This window comes from Lepus europaeus, chromosome 5 (genome assembly GCF_033115175.1).
Source record: "Lepus europaeus isolate LE1 chromosome 5, mLepTim1.pri, whole genome shotgun sequence".
In the NCBI taxonomy this organism is placed as follows: Eukaryota; Metazoa; Chordata; class Mammalia; order Lagomorpha; family Leporidae; genus Lepus; species Lepus europaeus.
Genome location: NC_084831.1, coordinates 34,700,942 through 34,717,107, shown reverse-complemented (window position 1 = coordinate 34,717,107; position 16,166 = coordinate 34,700,942). Strand labels below are relative to the sequence as shown.

The window sequence follows — 16,166 nt, the reverse complement described above, 5'->3', positions numbered from 1 at the left end:
CTTAACCAAGTCTATGGGTGGTGGCAGTTGAAAAACCAACCAGTGGGGGAAGATCTTCAGTTTAAGGGTGGCCCCACCCTCTCCTGGCTGTTCATAGTCCCAGGAAGGCTTGGGTTGGTGAGAAATAATGCAATTTTATAAGATCAAGTGAGTTCCATCCAGACTGCTCATGACTCTCAACAACTCTAGAACATTCTAGGTCACTGAGCTGCCCCTTTGTTTCCAAGCACTTTCAGAAAGGCCCCCTTGACATCCTTGTTTCTGAGGCTATAGATGATAGGGTTGAGGAAGGCAGAGACGACATTGTAGAACAGGGCCAGCTTCTTGTCCCGCTCCGGGTCATACCAGGAGCCAGGTCTCATGTACATGATCATGGCTGGTCCATAGAACATGGTGACTACAGTGACATGGGAGGCACATGTGGAGAAGGATTTGAGTCTTCCTTGGGTTGAGCGAATTCTTAAGATTGAGGCAAAGATGCGGACATAAGAGGCTAAGATGAGGGAGAGTGGAACCAAAAGCAGGATGAAACCCAAGACAAAGTCCAGCCGGTCATTGAGGGATGTGTCTGCACAGGCCAACTTCAGGACAGCAGGGACCTCACAGAAGAAATGGTTGATCTTGTAGGGGCCGCAGTAGGGCAGACGCATGGTAAAGACAGTATAGATTAGGGCCCCAGTGATGCTAACTGATCCACAGATTGTGACCATCTTGATACAAATGGGGCGGCTCATGAGCAGTGTGTAGTGAAGGGGGAAGCAAATGGCCACATACCTGTCGTAAGCCATGATGGCATAGAGGACACACTCAGCAATGCCCAGGACCAAGAAGATGAACATTTGGGCTATACAAGCTCCCCGGGAGATGGTCCTTCTAGGACAGACCATGTTAACCAACATCTGGGGCACAGTGGTGGTGACATAGCTCATGTCCACCAAGGAGAGGATACTGAGAAAGAAGTACATGGGCGTGTGGAGGCGTGAGTCTAGATAAATCAGGGTGACGATGAGTCCATTGCCCACAAGGGTGATGAGGTAGAGGAGGAGGAAGAAGGTGAAGAGGGCCATTCTGACCTGTGACTCACTGGAGAAGCCAAGGAGGATGAATTCAGACACAGAGCTGTGGTTTTCCTTGCCAACGCTCTGCATGGTGATCTGCCTATTGAGGAGAGACAAAGACTTAACCTGTTCTGTCTTTGGTGTTCAGAAAGGGAATGAGTGTTGACATAAGCTGAGCCACACACCCAATATCACACAGAGTAGCTTGCACAGATTTGGCCAAACCTTTGTTGAGTTGGATGAAAAGAGAAAGGAAGCTAGGCAGCTGTGGCACCTGGCAATAATTCAGAGACATGGGTTCAGACCTGAAATAGAACATAGGATGCCTGACCTCTGACAAGTCCTTGTCTGGAAGCCATTCTTACCTGTAGGAGACAAAGCATTAGGTGGCCACGTTTGCAGTAGAGAAGCCAGCCAACCCCCAGCTACTGCCAAATTCTACAGTGGATGCACACTTGTCCCAACGTGAAGTAAGCAGACGCCTCTACCAAGTGTTTAAAATTATGACACCAACAGTCTCTGCCAACGGGCTGTGGGTTCTTGGGGACTGTCACCCCAGAACTGGTGTGGCAGCAACCCAAATTCACACAGGAGATGGAGTTATAGAGTATAAGACAAGGAACATCTTACAGGGATGATCACAGGTGTGCTGGAAGGCAGAAGGGAGAAACCTTCCAGTCCTGATTGCTTAGAGAGTGACCCTGTTTCCTGGCTGCTATTCTCAGTTCCCCTGAGACTTGTTTGAGTTTTGTTTCCTGTACCTGGATACATGTGGGATTTTCTGTTGAATATTTACAATTATTACCTCCATGACCACATTTTAAATTCAGCTTTTCTTGAATGTCCCATAGTTGTCACTTACCCAGCTCTGTGACCTTGGACAAGCCCTTTCACTTCTACTGGCTTCCCTCTCCCCATCTGTTAGGGACAAGTGTGTCAAAACATGCTGAGACATCTAAAACACTAGGCAAATAAAAGGGGTTAGTGCCAGTGAAACAAACATGGAGATCAGAAAATCTGGGGGCTGGGCTTGGCTTTGTCTCTGGTTTGCTCTGTGATCTTGAGAAACTCCATATCCCTCTCTGAGCTTCACAGCTCCATTTTACAAACGAAGCTGTTAGATGTGATGAGCTAAAAGGGTCCTTCCAGCTGTTTCTTAGATATTTATTGTCTCAGTGCCTTGAGCACCAAACGGGGACTGAATCACGCCATCAGCTGAGCAGAACTGTGTTGGCAGGAGATCAGTCTGGGAGTTGGAGACAGCACTCTTAACACTGAGGAGGGAATACAGCATAGACTCAGAGTGAACACGCTCAAGTCTTTCCGTCTCTCTTCTTACTCCCAGTTAGCTTAACCTTCTCACAGTTTCATGAGATAGGGTAGTACAAGGGTACTCCAAACAATTCTTGGAAAATGAAATTAAAAATATGAGTTTATCTTGGTGCAAATTGTTTCATAATCTATGGAAAACACATATAATATAAAAAAACCATGCATGGATTTCAATTTTGTTTTGCATCAAAATGAGCTCATCCTTTTAATTTCATTTTCCGTGAACTTTTTGGAATACTCTCATATGTCTTGCCAAATGAAGATTGCATGAAATCTATGTGGTTTACAGAAGGTGCCCATCAAATACTGACAATGTAGTTAATGGGAAGCTGGGTGGAAAGATGACTGGAGAGAGGAGCAGAGCATCTGAGGTTCAAGCTTGCAAACAGGATTGGGTGGACTCATTGCTGTGAGGTGATGATGGAGTCTGAATGTGCAAAGGAAGACAGTGGTCAGTATGTGTTCCCGCTTTAAGGGATATCAGCGATTGGATGAAGGAGAAGATGTCCCGGAGAGACAATGTTTATGCAGGTAACATAGGATGGTTCAGCATCTTGGACTGAAAGCTGGGCTCTCAAGAGGTAAGGATCACTCAGCAGTGCACACGGCCAATCTTGAAGCCAAGATGTTCAGGGCTGAGAAAGAGGAAGCGGCCACATACCCTCCTTTCCACCGGCCCATGCTGCAGACCAGAACCTGTGCAGAGGCCTCCTGGTGGCCTGCCTTCCCAGCACACACACCAACAGATACCATTCCAGCTGTCTATCATGTACAGCCTTATGTTTCCTAGACTTGCTCAAGGTCTTTCCCAATCTGACTCTAGCCAGTGTTCAAGTCTGTGTCATTCTCCATTACCTCAGTGAGACTTCTGAGCCATGACGCTAGCAGCACAGCCACCCACGGCGATCCTAATCTGGGCGACTGGGGTCCCCTGCTCTTAGAGCCACAGAAAGACCAAACCAGCTGGCGTTTTCGGCACCTGCCATAGATGCCCATTGCCCTTTGCTCTAGCTGTTCCTCTGCTGGGAATGGCTCCCCTAATCCTGTTTGCTTCCTCAGATCATTCCAACCTGAAAGACCCAGCTCAGGTTTTCCTCCTCCTTACCTGACCAGTGCAGTCTTGTTTATCTTTAAGTCTTCCTTGGTAGGCAGTCTCTTTTAGATCTCCCACAGTTTCTAGCACAAGGAAGGTACCTGCTCAGGGATTGAGCAGCCTTGAGTTTATGTTTGTGTTGGCGCTGGAGAAAGGATGTGTAAGGGTCCTCTTCCCAGCCAGGCTGTTGTAGGGGCCAGCAGGCTTCTCTGGGGACCCTGTCCCAGTTTTGTTTTTCTCTGCTTCTAAGCCAGATTCTGCTCTGCCTTCCAACAAGCTAATAAGTTGTAGGGCCAGGAGTAAAACCCAGGGCTCCACCTTCATAGCCTGCTAACCACTGTGCTCTCTGTCTCTCTCTCAGGAGCACATAAAGTGACAGGAAGACTCCATACCCACATCTGCTCTCTCTCCTCCACCTGCCAACACTCCCGTGACCCTCCCCAAGCCTGCACTTCGTTGGGAGAAGAGGGAGAGGATGCTGTGTCAGGGCTTCCTCCTGGGAGCCTTGGAACACATTCTTGGTGGGGGAGGGGGAAGATGCTCCTAAGAAAGATGTGCAAAAGACTAGAAATGACCCCAGCAGTGACTTGGAGATCAACTCCCACCCAGTAAAGATAGGTTCCCACTCCTCTCCTCCCCAGTGAGCAGGGCAGAGGAGACTAGAGCGGGCCCCCTTTGTCCACTCGTGGGGTCCCCAGCCCCGTCTCAGTCCCACCTGTGAAAGACCAGCTTGCTAGCTCTTCTGCTGGGGCAACTGCTTCCCTCCTGTGGCATCAATCTCTTCTCTTGCTTTCGTGGGGTGCAGTAGAAGGCAGTCTGAACTCTCCTTGGCACAGTGGCTCTGCAGAGCAGATCTATGCCTCTCTTACTTGTGTTGGATCCAGAGGAGCCCTGGAGAGAGGGGCTTCCAGTTGACAGAACCAGGAGTTCTTTTTGTATCTGAATGGAGTTGAAGAATAGATTTCCAACCCCTAAAAACCCTAGGGCTTCCTTGTCCGTACTGACAAAGGTGGCACAGAGTCCCTGAGCTGCATGAGAGATGCAGGTAGGAAGTTTAATGCCCCTAAGACAGTTCAGGCTTGGCCCCTGGAGCTGCTGAGCTGGGCACCCTTCTGAAGTTTCCTTTTGGGGACTGAAACTTTTTCCCACTGAGACTTTGAGGAGGCAGGGATTCTAAGGCTGAACTGCCACATCTCTGTGTGACACAGCAATAATACTAATCAGATGGCTTTTGTTTCCTTCTGAAGTACTTTGGTGCGCCTTTTAAATCACCAGTCTTCTTATCCAAGGCCACGCATCTTATAGAAGTAAAACTAAGGCTTGGAAATAGATAACATAAATGCTTCCAATATTTACTAGGGTTCTCATAACTACTAATTCTTGAAGACCTACTATTATCCTCAGATAGCTGCCCAAGGCCACTCATCTCATCAAACCCGTTGCTATAACAGCAAGTATTGCCTACCACTGAATGCCTAACTCTTATCACATGCTTGACTGGGACGTACGCAAAATACAATTAATCTTTAACAGTTTATCTTTTAAAATTTCATTTTGTTTATTTGAAAGGCAAATTTGCAGAGAGAGAGAGAGAGAGAAAGAAAGAGAGATGATTCTTCTATCCACTTGTTCACTCCCCAGATGGCTACAACAGCCAGGGCTGGGCCAGACTGAAGCCAGGAACTAGGAGCTTCATTTGGGTCTCCCCTGTGGATGGCAGGGACCCAAGGACTTTGGGCATCCTCAGATGCTTTCCCAGGAGCATTAGCAAGGAGTTGGATCAGAAGTAGAGCAGCTGGGACTTGAACCGGCACCCATATGGGATGCCAGCATTGCAGGCGGCAGCTTTACCCACTACACCACAACTCTGGCCCCAATAATTAATCTTTACAAGGAGGCTCAGAGAGTTTAAGAAATTAAATGGATTATTCACATCATATAGCAGATGCATTTTATAACTCAAATTGGAACGCATATGTGCCAGCTACCAAACCATTCTACTGCCGGATTTCTGCCGGCAAGGCACGGTGCTGGTTGAGTGGGTGAACATGGTCATGCTGGGGAGCGTCAACAAGGCTGGGTCCAGGAGCCAAGAAGACAAAGGCCCGGGGTGGTCGTGCAGCCTGCCACTCACTTCGAGAACATTCTCCCGAACTACGTGCTTGCTGTAGCCCTTCTGGGAAAGAGGGAAAGGCAGGAGCCTGGCTTGGCCTCATTAACTGCTGCAGGACAGGACTTACTGGAGGTGGGCTCCCCTCATAATGAAAGGCATCACCAACCGAGAGAGACAGGTAGAATTCAGATTCTCTTTTTACACTTATTTTGAATGAATTAATCTTAGTAGACAAATAAAAATTACATATGTATATATTTATGGTGTAAAACATGTTTTGAAATATGTATACTTATGGGATGGCTAAATTGAGCTAATTTACATGAACATGTATTACCTTACATATTCACATTTTTTTGTGCTAAGGGCACTTACAATTACTCTCAGCAATTTTGAACTGCACCAGACATTATTACCTATAGTCACCATGTTGTACCACTAACCTCTTGAGCCTACTCCTCCTGTGTAACTGAAGCTTTGCATCCCGTGACCAACACCTCTGCAGCCCTGCCCCTCCTGCCCTGACAGGCACCTTCTGCTCTCCACCTCCTGAGCTCAGTGTTTCAGATTCCACCTGTAAGCGAGATCAGGCAGTGTGCACCTTTCTGTGCCCAGCTTATTCCACTTAACGTAATATGCTCTAGCTCATCCGTGTTGTCACGTGTCACAGACAGAACTTCATCTTTGTGCAGACTGAATAGTACTGCATTGTGCATATATGTCACATGTTCTTTATCATTCATCCACTGATGGACCTAGGCTTGATTCCGTCTCTTGGCTGTTACGAGTAGTGCTGTAACAAACACGGGACTGCAGATTTCTCTGTGACATACTATTCTCGTTTCCTTTGAAGATACACTGACTGGTGTGACTGCTCGGTTATGTGATTCTCCCACCTGTAACTTTTTTGAGGCGCCTCCAAACTGTTTTCAATAATGGCACTGTTAGTTGACATTTCCACTGGGAGTGAACAAGAGTCCCTTTTTCTCCACATCCTTTCCACCTAAGGGTAAAGCTAAAAACTTGCCATGGGACTCCAAATCCCATTCAGTTGGCAGGTACTAAGCCATCGTACTAGCTAAAGTGATTATTTTAAGTGCATAACTGTTCATAAAGATAGGAATTGGTGTCAAAGGGGTCACATAAAGAAGACCAAGTGTCTGCTAATAACAACCCTTCTTGTCTTTTATCTTTTTGATAACAGCCATAGAGTTCACATTGAGCTTCTTTTGGGTCATAGGGCTTATAGTTCTAATCACATTTGGAAAATTTTTAAGACATTTTTTCAAATATTTTTCTTTTTCCTCTACTGTCCTTTGAAAATTTTTGATAAACATTTATAGGCCATTTGAAATTGTTCCAGTGAAGTAAGCCAGTCCCAAAGACAGACACCATATGTTTTTACCTAAAACATAATGTATTGGACTGAAATGAACGTTTTGAGATTCGATGATTTTTTACAGCCCTTGTCTCTTCTACTGAAGAACAGTGTTTTTTTTTCCATGCTATTTGTTGAACTCTTACTTAGTATAGGGTTAACTTTATGATCATTAGGTAAGCTCAAAATAGATCTTTGTAAAAATTAAGAGTGGGATTGGGAGAGGGACGAGGAAGAAGGACTGAAGTGTGGACAGGAGGGAGGGTAGGTTGGGAAGTATCACTGTGTTCCTCAATTTGCGTATATGAAATATGTGAAACTTGTATAACTTAAATAAAATTTTAAAAAGAAAATATAAGAAAAGGAGGAGAGGGTTAGGAAGTGAAGTATCATTATGCTCTTAAATATGAAATTTGTAACATGAAATTTGTTCACCTTATATAAATAAAAAAAGAAAAAATAAAAAAAGAAACTGTTCCAGTCATGGAAACAATTGTCCATCAGTTCACTTATGCTTTGATCACTTTCAAAGTCTTTTTTCTCTGTGTGCTCCATTTTGGCTAGTTTTTGTTTTCATGTTATTACATTTATTAATATTTCTCATGCAATTTCACCCAGAGAATTTGTCATCTAACACAGTACAGTTTTTATCTACATCTCTACATATAGTGTAAGTCTTATATTCTTCATATTTCTTCTTAGTATGCTCAATTTTTCCTGTAACTTCTTTTTTTTTTTTTTTTGACAGGCAGAGTGGATAGTGAGAGACAGAGAGACAGAGAGAAAGGTCTTCCTTTTGCCGTTGGTTCACCCTCCAATGGCCGCTGCGGCCAGCGCATCATGCTGATCCGAAGCCAGGAGCCAGGTGCTTCTCCTGATCTCCCATGCGGGTGCAGGGCCCAAGCACTTGGGCCATCCTCCACTGCCTTCCCGGGCCATAGCAGAGAGCTGGACTGGAAGAGGGGCAACCGGGATAGAATCCGGCGCCATGACCGGGACTAGAACCCGGTGTGCCGGCGCCGCAAGGCGGAGGATTAGCCTGTTAAGCCACGGCGCCGGCTTCCTGTAACTTCTTAACCATATGGGATATAGACATAGTAATTCATATTTATTTATTTTATGTAGCAGGCAAACAGACAGTGATAGAGAGATACAGAAAAAAAGATCTTCTCCTTACTCGTTTTTTCCTACCACCAGAGCTGGGTCAGGCCGAAGCCAGGAGCCAGGAACTCCATCCAGGTCTCCCATGTGGCTGGGACCCAGGTACTTGAGCCATCATTGGCTGCCTCTCAGGGTGCACATTAGCAGCAAGCTGGAATTGAGAGCGGAACTGGGACTCGAACCCAGGTACTCCACATGGGAGGTGAGTGTTCCAGGTAGTGCCTTAACAACTAGGCCAAATGCCCACCCGGCTTGGTCAGTTTTAACTGAATGATTTCTCTCCTCACTATGGGGTGTATCCTCTTGTTGCATTGTATTCCTAATGATTTTTTATTTTTGACAGGCAGAGTGGATAGTGAGAGAGAGACAGAGAGAAAGGTCGTCCTTTACCATTGGTTCACCCTCCAATTGCCGCTGCGGCCGTACTGATCCGTAGCCAGGAGCCAGGTGCTTCTCCTGGTCTCCCATGCGGGTGCAGGGCCCAAGCACTTGCGCCATCCTCCACTGCACTCCCAGGCCACAGCAGAGAGCTGGCCTGGAAGAGGGGCAACCGGGACAGAATCCGGCGCCCTGACCAGGACTAGAACCCGGGGTGCCGTTGCCACAGGTGGAGGATTAGCCTAGTGAGCCGCGGCGCCGGCCCCTAATGATTTGTTATTGGATTCAATTAAGTTGGCTGTGTAGGAAGTTTTGGATTCTTAATAAACATTCTTAGTAAATGTATTATGTGCATATATTTTTATCCTTTTCAGTTCTGCTTTTAAGTTTGGTTAGGCGAGACCAGAGCAGTGAAAACTGGAAACGTCTCTGGTCCTGCACAAGCTCTGAGGATGGTTTCCCTGAAGTCACTGGCTTCCCCTCTTGTCTGTTCTTTGGTAGTTTTCCCACACATGCACAGAGCAGTACCAAACAGGAAACTTGAATGGGTTCCCTGCATAGCCCAGGGTTCTTTCCCTGTGTAGCTCTCTTTTTCCCAGCAGCCTGCTCTGGGAACCCTGGCCACTCCATCTCTTCAACCCAGGGGGATCCTTAGCTTCCTCAATGTCATCAACCCCTGTGGCACTCTTTCCAGCCTGCCGAGATGCCTTATTTAAGAGAACAAGTGACAATCTTAATTGTTAAAAGTATAGGGAGACCTTAGCTGAGGGAAATTGTAGGGCTCAACTCATTGGTTTCCCATTTCTCATGAGATCATTGTCTCCGGCTGCCTGAGATCCAGTGTACAGAAAAATATTTTTATCATATATTTTGTCTATAATTTTTTGTTATTTCAGATAGGAGGGTAATTCTACCACCACTTACTTCATCGTGGTTGGAAATAAAGTTGGAAACTGTTATATTAATATTTTATAAGTCTAATTCAACTCAATAAACTGTTGTATCAAGAAATCTGCTATATAGCAGTGGTATCAGTTTGGTATTCATTTGTAAAAGGGGGGAAATTAAACTAAAACTACATGTCAAACAATAGGTGAACAATTACCTGAAAATAATGGTTATAAAGAATATGTAAGCAGATAGCAAAATGTTTATCATATAATATTACTTTTTAAAAGGCAGAATCCTTAATCCATTAAGATTTCCTTGGGGCTGGTGCTGTGTGTGGCAGGTAAAGCCACCGCCTGAAGCACCAGCATCCCATATAGGCACCAGTTTGAGTCTAGGCTGTTCCGCTTTTGATCCAGCTCCCTGCTAATGCGCCTGGGAAGGTAGTGGAAGATGGCTCAAGTGCTTGGGCTCCTGCTATCATGAAGGAGACAGGGAAGAAGCTCCTGGCTCCTGGCTTCGGGTTGGCCCAGCCCTGGCCGTTGTGGCCATTTGGAGAGTGAACCAGCAGATAGAAGATCTCTCTCTCTCTCCTCTCTCACACTGCAACACTATCTTTCAAAAAAATAAAAATAAAAATCCAAAAAATAATTTCCTGACAACCAAAACAAAAAATCCAGCAAATTGTAGTTTAGATATATAGGAATTATTTTTCACATAAGAAGAAGTCTGGAAGTAAGTGGTTATTACACTGTTTCAAATGAACAATGTTATAGGAGAACCACTGTGAGTATCTGAGCCTTTTCCTCATGTATAGTGGTATTCATAGTGACGTAACAGCTGAGAGGAATCCCGGAACTTGCTCTTCCTGTGATGAAGAATGAAACCAACGAATGCACGAGAAAGTGATTTTAGCACAACAGTTTATTAGAAAGGAAAGATACTAAACTCCTGGGAATACAGTCAGGAGGGGAAGTGCTCCAGGCTTTCTTGTGCTGGGGGTTTATGTGTGTAAAACATCAAGCATTTCTCACAGAACACAGAAAAAGCTCTATTTGAGGGCCTGTTGGGGGAGCTGCTTATCTTCATCATACTCCCGAAACTGGCCACAGATAACTCCAGCCACCTACCCTTGTGTATGTCCTTGAATCCAAGCCTGCTTTTCTCCCTACTAAACAATGAAATTCTTTATGTCTCCTTCAGTATCAGAGTTGTTTCCTAGCTCAGGCTGGTTTCCCAGATAGGTTATGAAAATTTTCCACGAGATGGACTGCAATACAGTAATAGTGGGTGACTTCAACACTCCACTCTCATCAATGGACAGATCATCCAGATAGAAAATCAATAAAGATACATAGGAGTTGAAGCAATAAGCAAATGGACCCATCAGACACAGGACATTAAATCCAACAGTTACAGACTACATATTCTTCTCATCAGAACACGGAACATGTTCTAGGCTAGACCACACAAGTTTCGGCAAATTTAAAAAGATTGAACTCATACCATGTATTGTCTCATATCATAAAGGAACAAAACTAGAAATCAACAACAAGGACAATAGATCTCCTGGAAATTAAGCAACATGCTACTGAATGATCAATGGGTCATTGAAGAAATTAAAAATTAAGCCAAAAACATTCTGAGACAAATGAAAATGAAAACACCACATATCAAAATCCATGGGATACAGCAAAAGCAAATTTAAGAGGAAAGTTTAAAGCATTAAGTGCTTGCATTAAAAAAGAGAAATGTCTCAAATTAAAGATCTAATGGTGCATACTGAAGATTTGGAAAAACAAAAACAAACCCAACCCAGGGGCGGAGCCAAGATGGCGGATAGTGAGGACGTGCGCCGATAGTTTGGGAAAATAAAGTTTCATAAAAGTGGAATTACTGTAGCCTCAGGAAAAGACTCAAGAAAAAAACTGCAGAGGAAACACTTCCGGATCTAGTGGATGTGACACAGAGGACCTACAGGGAGCCCACTGCGTGGAAGCCCAGCCGCGGGAGCCCAGCCACAGAATCTCGCCAGCGCGGGAACTGGAGGGAAGACAAAAACCTCAGAAACCCGAGACATTGGTGGGGAAAGGCAGAAGCCTCTCTCTCCACTCACCTAAAAAAACCAAGCAAAACAAAGAGCAGGAGCCATTTTACATATGTAAAGCGGCAACGAGTACACAAACTCAGTAACTTTGAGTCTATGGTGAAACTTGAGAACACATTGAGGGCTGCATAAACTCTTTGTGTGGTCCCAGGGGTAGATCAAATGAATACTCACAGAGGCCAGATTTCGACGACCCTCAATTCTACTCATCTGTCGGAATTACTTCCCAACTGAGTCAAAGAGAGAGAGAGAGAGAGCGATCCAGCAAGGAGCAAGGGAGAGAACAATCTGGGTGAGTCACTTTTTGCACAGTCTTAAACCTGAAGAATCAAGCAGAGCTCTCTGGCCACACCCATCACAGCCTCTAAGGATCCATCGAAGCAGATAGCCCACTTAGAGGCATAGTATAACGAGAAAAAAAAAAACACCACAGCAAAAAAAAAAAAAAAAAAACATAAATTATCTCCAACATGCCAAACAACAAACGTAGAAACCGAGGTAACAAGAGCAAGGAAGATGCTATGATGCCCCCAAATGAACAAGACACCCCAATGCAGGATTATGAAGATGAAGAGATAGAGGAAATGCAAGAAGTGGATCTCAAAAAATTGATAAGAACATTAAGAAGTTCTCAAAAACAAATTCTTGAACTACAGAAATCCTTCATGGACAAGATAGAAAATCTCTCTCGTGAAAATGAAATATTAAGGAGGAATCAAAATGAAATGAAACAACTAGTGGAACAAGAAACTGTGATAGTGACGAGAAATCATAATGAAATGAAGAATTCAATAGATCAAATGACAAACACATTAGAGAGCCTTACAAACAGAATGGGTGAAGCAGAAGAGAGAATATCGGAATTAGAAGACAGAGAAAAGGAAAGGAAAACAGTCAAATCAAAGAAAAGAAGAAGAAATCAGAAATCTAAAAAATACTGTCAGGAATCTACAGGATACTATTAAAAAACCCAACATTCGGGTTCTAGGAGTTCCTGAAGGCATGGAGAGGGAGAAAGGATTAGAAGGCCTTTTTAGTGAGATACTAGCAGAAAATTACCCAGGTTTGGAGAACAGAGACATCCTAGTACAGGAAGCTCATAGAACCCCTAATAAACATGACCAAAAGAGATCCTCACCACGACACGTCGTAATCAAACTCACCACAGTGAAACATAAAGAAAAGATCCTAAAAGGTGCAAGAGAGAAACGCCAGATTACTCTCAGAGGATCTCCAATTAGACTCACAGCTGACTTCTCATCAGAAACCCTACAAGCTAGGAGAGAATGGCGAGATATAGCCCAGGTACTAAGAGAGAAAAACTGCCAGCCCAGAATATTATATCCTGCAAAGCTCTCATTTGTGAATGAAGGTGAAATAAAGACCTTTCACAGCAAACAGAAATTGAAAGAATTTGTCGCCACTGTCCAGCCCTGCAAAAGATGCTTAAAGATGTGTTATATACAGAAACACAGAAACACGGTCACCAATATGAAAGAAGGTAAAGGAAGGAAACCTCACAGCAAAAGATCACAGGAATCTCAAACCATATATTAGAAAGTATCTTTGGCAAATGGCAGGGCAAAGTTACTCCTTCTCAATAGTCACATTGAATGTTAATGGTCTGAACTGTCCAGTTAAAAGACACCGATTGGCTGATTGGGTCAAGGAACAAAACCCATCTTTTTGCTGCTTACAAGAAACTCATCTTTCCAACAATGATGCATACAGACTGAAAGTGAAAGGCTGGAAAAAGATATACCATGCCAACAGAAATGAAAAAAGAGCGGGCGTAGCCATCTTAATATCGGACAACATAAACTTTACCACAAAAACTGTTAGGAGAGACAAAGAGGGGCACTATTTAATGGTTAAGGGATCCATTCAACAGGAATTTATAACGATTATTAATGTATATGCACCTAATTACAAGGCACCAGTTTATTTAAAAGACTTGTTAAGGGACTTAAAGGGAGACTTAGACCCCAATACAATAGTTCTGGGGGACTTCAATACTCCACCCACAGAGACAGACAGAACAACAGGACAGAAGATCAACAAGGAGACAGTAGATTTAAATGACACTATAGCCCAAATGGATCTAACAGATATCTACAGAACATTTCATCCTACATCTAAGGACTTTACATTCTTCTCAGCAGTACATGGAACCTTCTCTAGGATTGACCACATACTAGGCCATAAAGCAAGTCTCAGCAAATTCAAAAGAATTAGAATCATACCATGCAGCTTCTCAGACCACAAAGGAATGAAATTGGAAATTAGCAACTCGGGAATCCCTAGAGCACGTGCAAACACATGGAGATTGAACAACATGCTCCTGAATGAACAATGGGTCATAGAACAAATTAAAAGAGAAATCAAAAATTTTCTGGAGGTAAATGAGGATAAAAGTACAACATACCAAAACCTATGGGATACGACAAAAGCAGTGTTAAGAGCAAAGTTTATATCAATAGGTGCCTACATCAAGAAATTGGAAAGGCACCAAATAGATGAGCTTTCAAGTCATCTCAAGGATCTAGAAAATCTGCGGCAAACCAAACCCAAACCCAGTAGGAGAAGAGAAATAATTAAAATCAAAGAAGAAATCAACAGGATTGAATCCAAAAAAAAAACATTACAAAAAATCAGCCAAGCAAAGAGCTGGTTTTTTGAAAAAATAAACAAAATTGACACCCCATTGGCCCAACTAACTAAAAAAAGAAGAGAAAAAACCCAAATCAATAGGATCAGAGATGAAAATGGAAACGTAACAACAGACACCACAGAAATAAAAAGAATCATCAGAAATTACTGCAAGGACTTGTATGCCAGCAAACAGGGAAATCTATCTGAAATGGACAGATTCTGGCCGGCGCCGTGGCTTAACAGGCTAATCCTCTGCCTTACGGTGCCGGCACACTGGGTTCTAATCCCGGTCGGGGTGCCGGATTCTGTCCCGGTTGCCCCTCTTCCAGGCCAGCTCTCTGCTATGGCCAGGGAGTGCAGTGGAGGATGGCCCAAGTCCTTGGGTCCTGCACCCCATGGGAGACCAGGAGAAGTACCTGGCTCCTGGCTTCGGATCGGTGTGATGCGCCAGCCGCAGCGGCCATTGGAGGGTGAACCAACGGCAAAAGGAAGACCTTCCTCTCTGTCTCTCTCTCTCACTATCCACTCTGCCTGTTAAAAAAAAAAAAAGAAATGGACAGATTCTTGGACACATACAACCTACCTAAATTGAGCCAGGAAGACATAGAAAATCTAAACAGACCCACAACAGAGAGAGAAATTGAAACAGTAATAAAGGCCCTCCCAACAAAGAAAAGCCCAGGACCAGATGGATTCACTGCTGAGTTCTACCAGACATTTAAAGAAGAATTAACCCTAATTCTCCTCAAACTATTCAGAGCAATCAAAAAAGAGGGAATCTTCCCAAATTCTTTCTATGAAGCCAGCATCACCTTAATTCCTAAGCCGGAAAAAGATGCAGCATTGAAAGAGAATTACAGACCAATATCCCTGATGAACATAGATGCAAAAATACTCAATAAAATTCTGGCCAATAGAATGCAACAACACATCAGAAAGATCATCCACTCAGACCAAATGGGATTTATCCCTGGTATGCAGGGATGGTTCAACGTTCGCAAAACAATCAACATAATACACTACATTAACAGACTGCAGAAGAAAAACCATGTGATTCTCTCAATAGACGCAGAGAAAGCATTTGATAAAATACAACACCCTTTCATGATGAAAACTCTAAGCAAACTGGATATGGAAGGAACATTCCTCAACACAATCAAAGCAATATATGAAAAACCCACGGCCAACATCCTATTGAATGGGGAAAAGTTGGAAGCATTTCCGCTGAGATCTGGTACCAGACAGGGATGCCCACTCTCACCACTGCTATTCAATATAGTTCTGGAAGTTTTAGGCAGAGCTATTAAGCAAGAAAAAGAAATTAAAGGGATACAAGTCGGGAAGGAAGAACTCAAACTATCCCTCTTTGCAGATGATATGATTCTTTATTTAAGGGACCCAAAGAACTCTACTAAGAGACTACTGGAACTCATCGAAGAGTTTGGCAAAGTAGCAGGATATAAAATCAATGCACAAAAATCAACAGCCTTTGTATACACAGGTAATGCCACGGCTGAGGAAGAACTTTTAAGATCAATCCCATTCACAATAGCTACAAAAACAATCAAATACCTTGGAATAAACTTAACCAAGGACGTTAAAGATCTCTACGATGAGAATTACAAAATAATAAAGAAAGAAATAGAAGAGGATACCAAAAAATGGAGAAATCTTCCATGCTCATGGATTGGAAGAATCAATATCATCAAAATGTCTATTCTCCAAAAGCAATTTATACATTCAATGCAATACCAATCAAGATACCAACAACATTCTTCTCAGATCTGGAAAAAATGATGCTGAAATTCATATGGAGACACAGAAGACCTCGAATAGCCAAAGCAATCTTGTACAACAAAAACAAAGCCGGTGGCATCATAATACCAGATTTCATGACATACTACAGGGCAGTTGTTATCAAAACAGCATGGTACTGGTACAGAAACAGATGGATAGACCAATGGAACAGAATAGAAACACCAGAAATCAATCCAAACATCTACAGC

The 16,166-nt window shown here is 43.6% G+C and overlaps 1 protein-coding gene across 1 annotated transcript; it reads right to left on the bottom strand.

Annotated features, from left to right (window-relative positions):
- Positions 1-200: 200 nt before the first annotated feature.
- LOC133760714 (olfactory receptor 2A12-like) lies at positions 201-1,148 on the bottom strand. The gene has a single exon (XM_062193298.1). It carries the CDS (start codon positions 1,146-1,148, stop codon positions 201-203), a length of 948 nt encoding a protein of 315 aa, XP_062049282.1.
- Between the last annotated feature and the right edge of the window lie 15,018 nt (positions 1,149-16,166).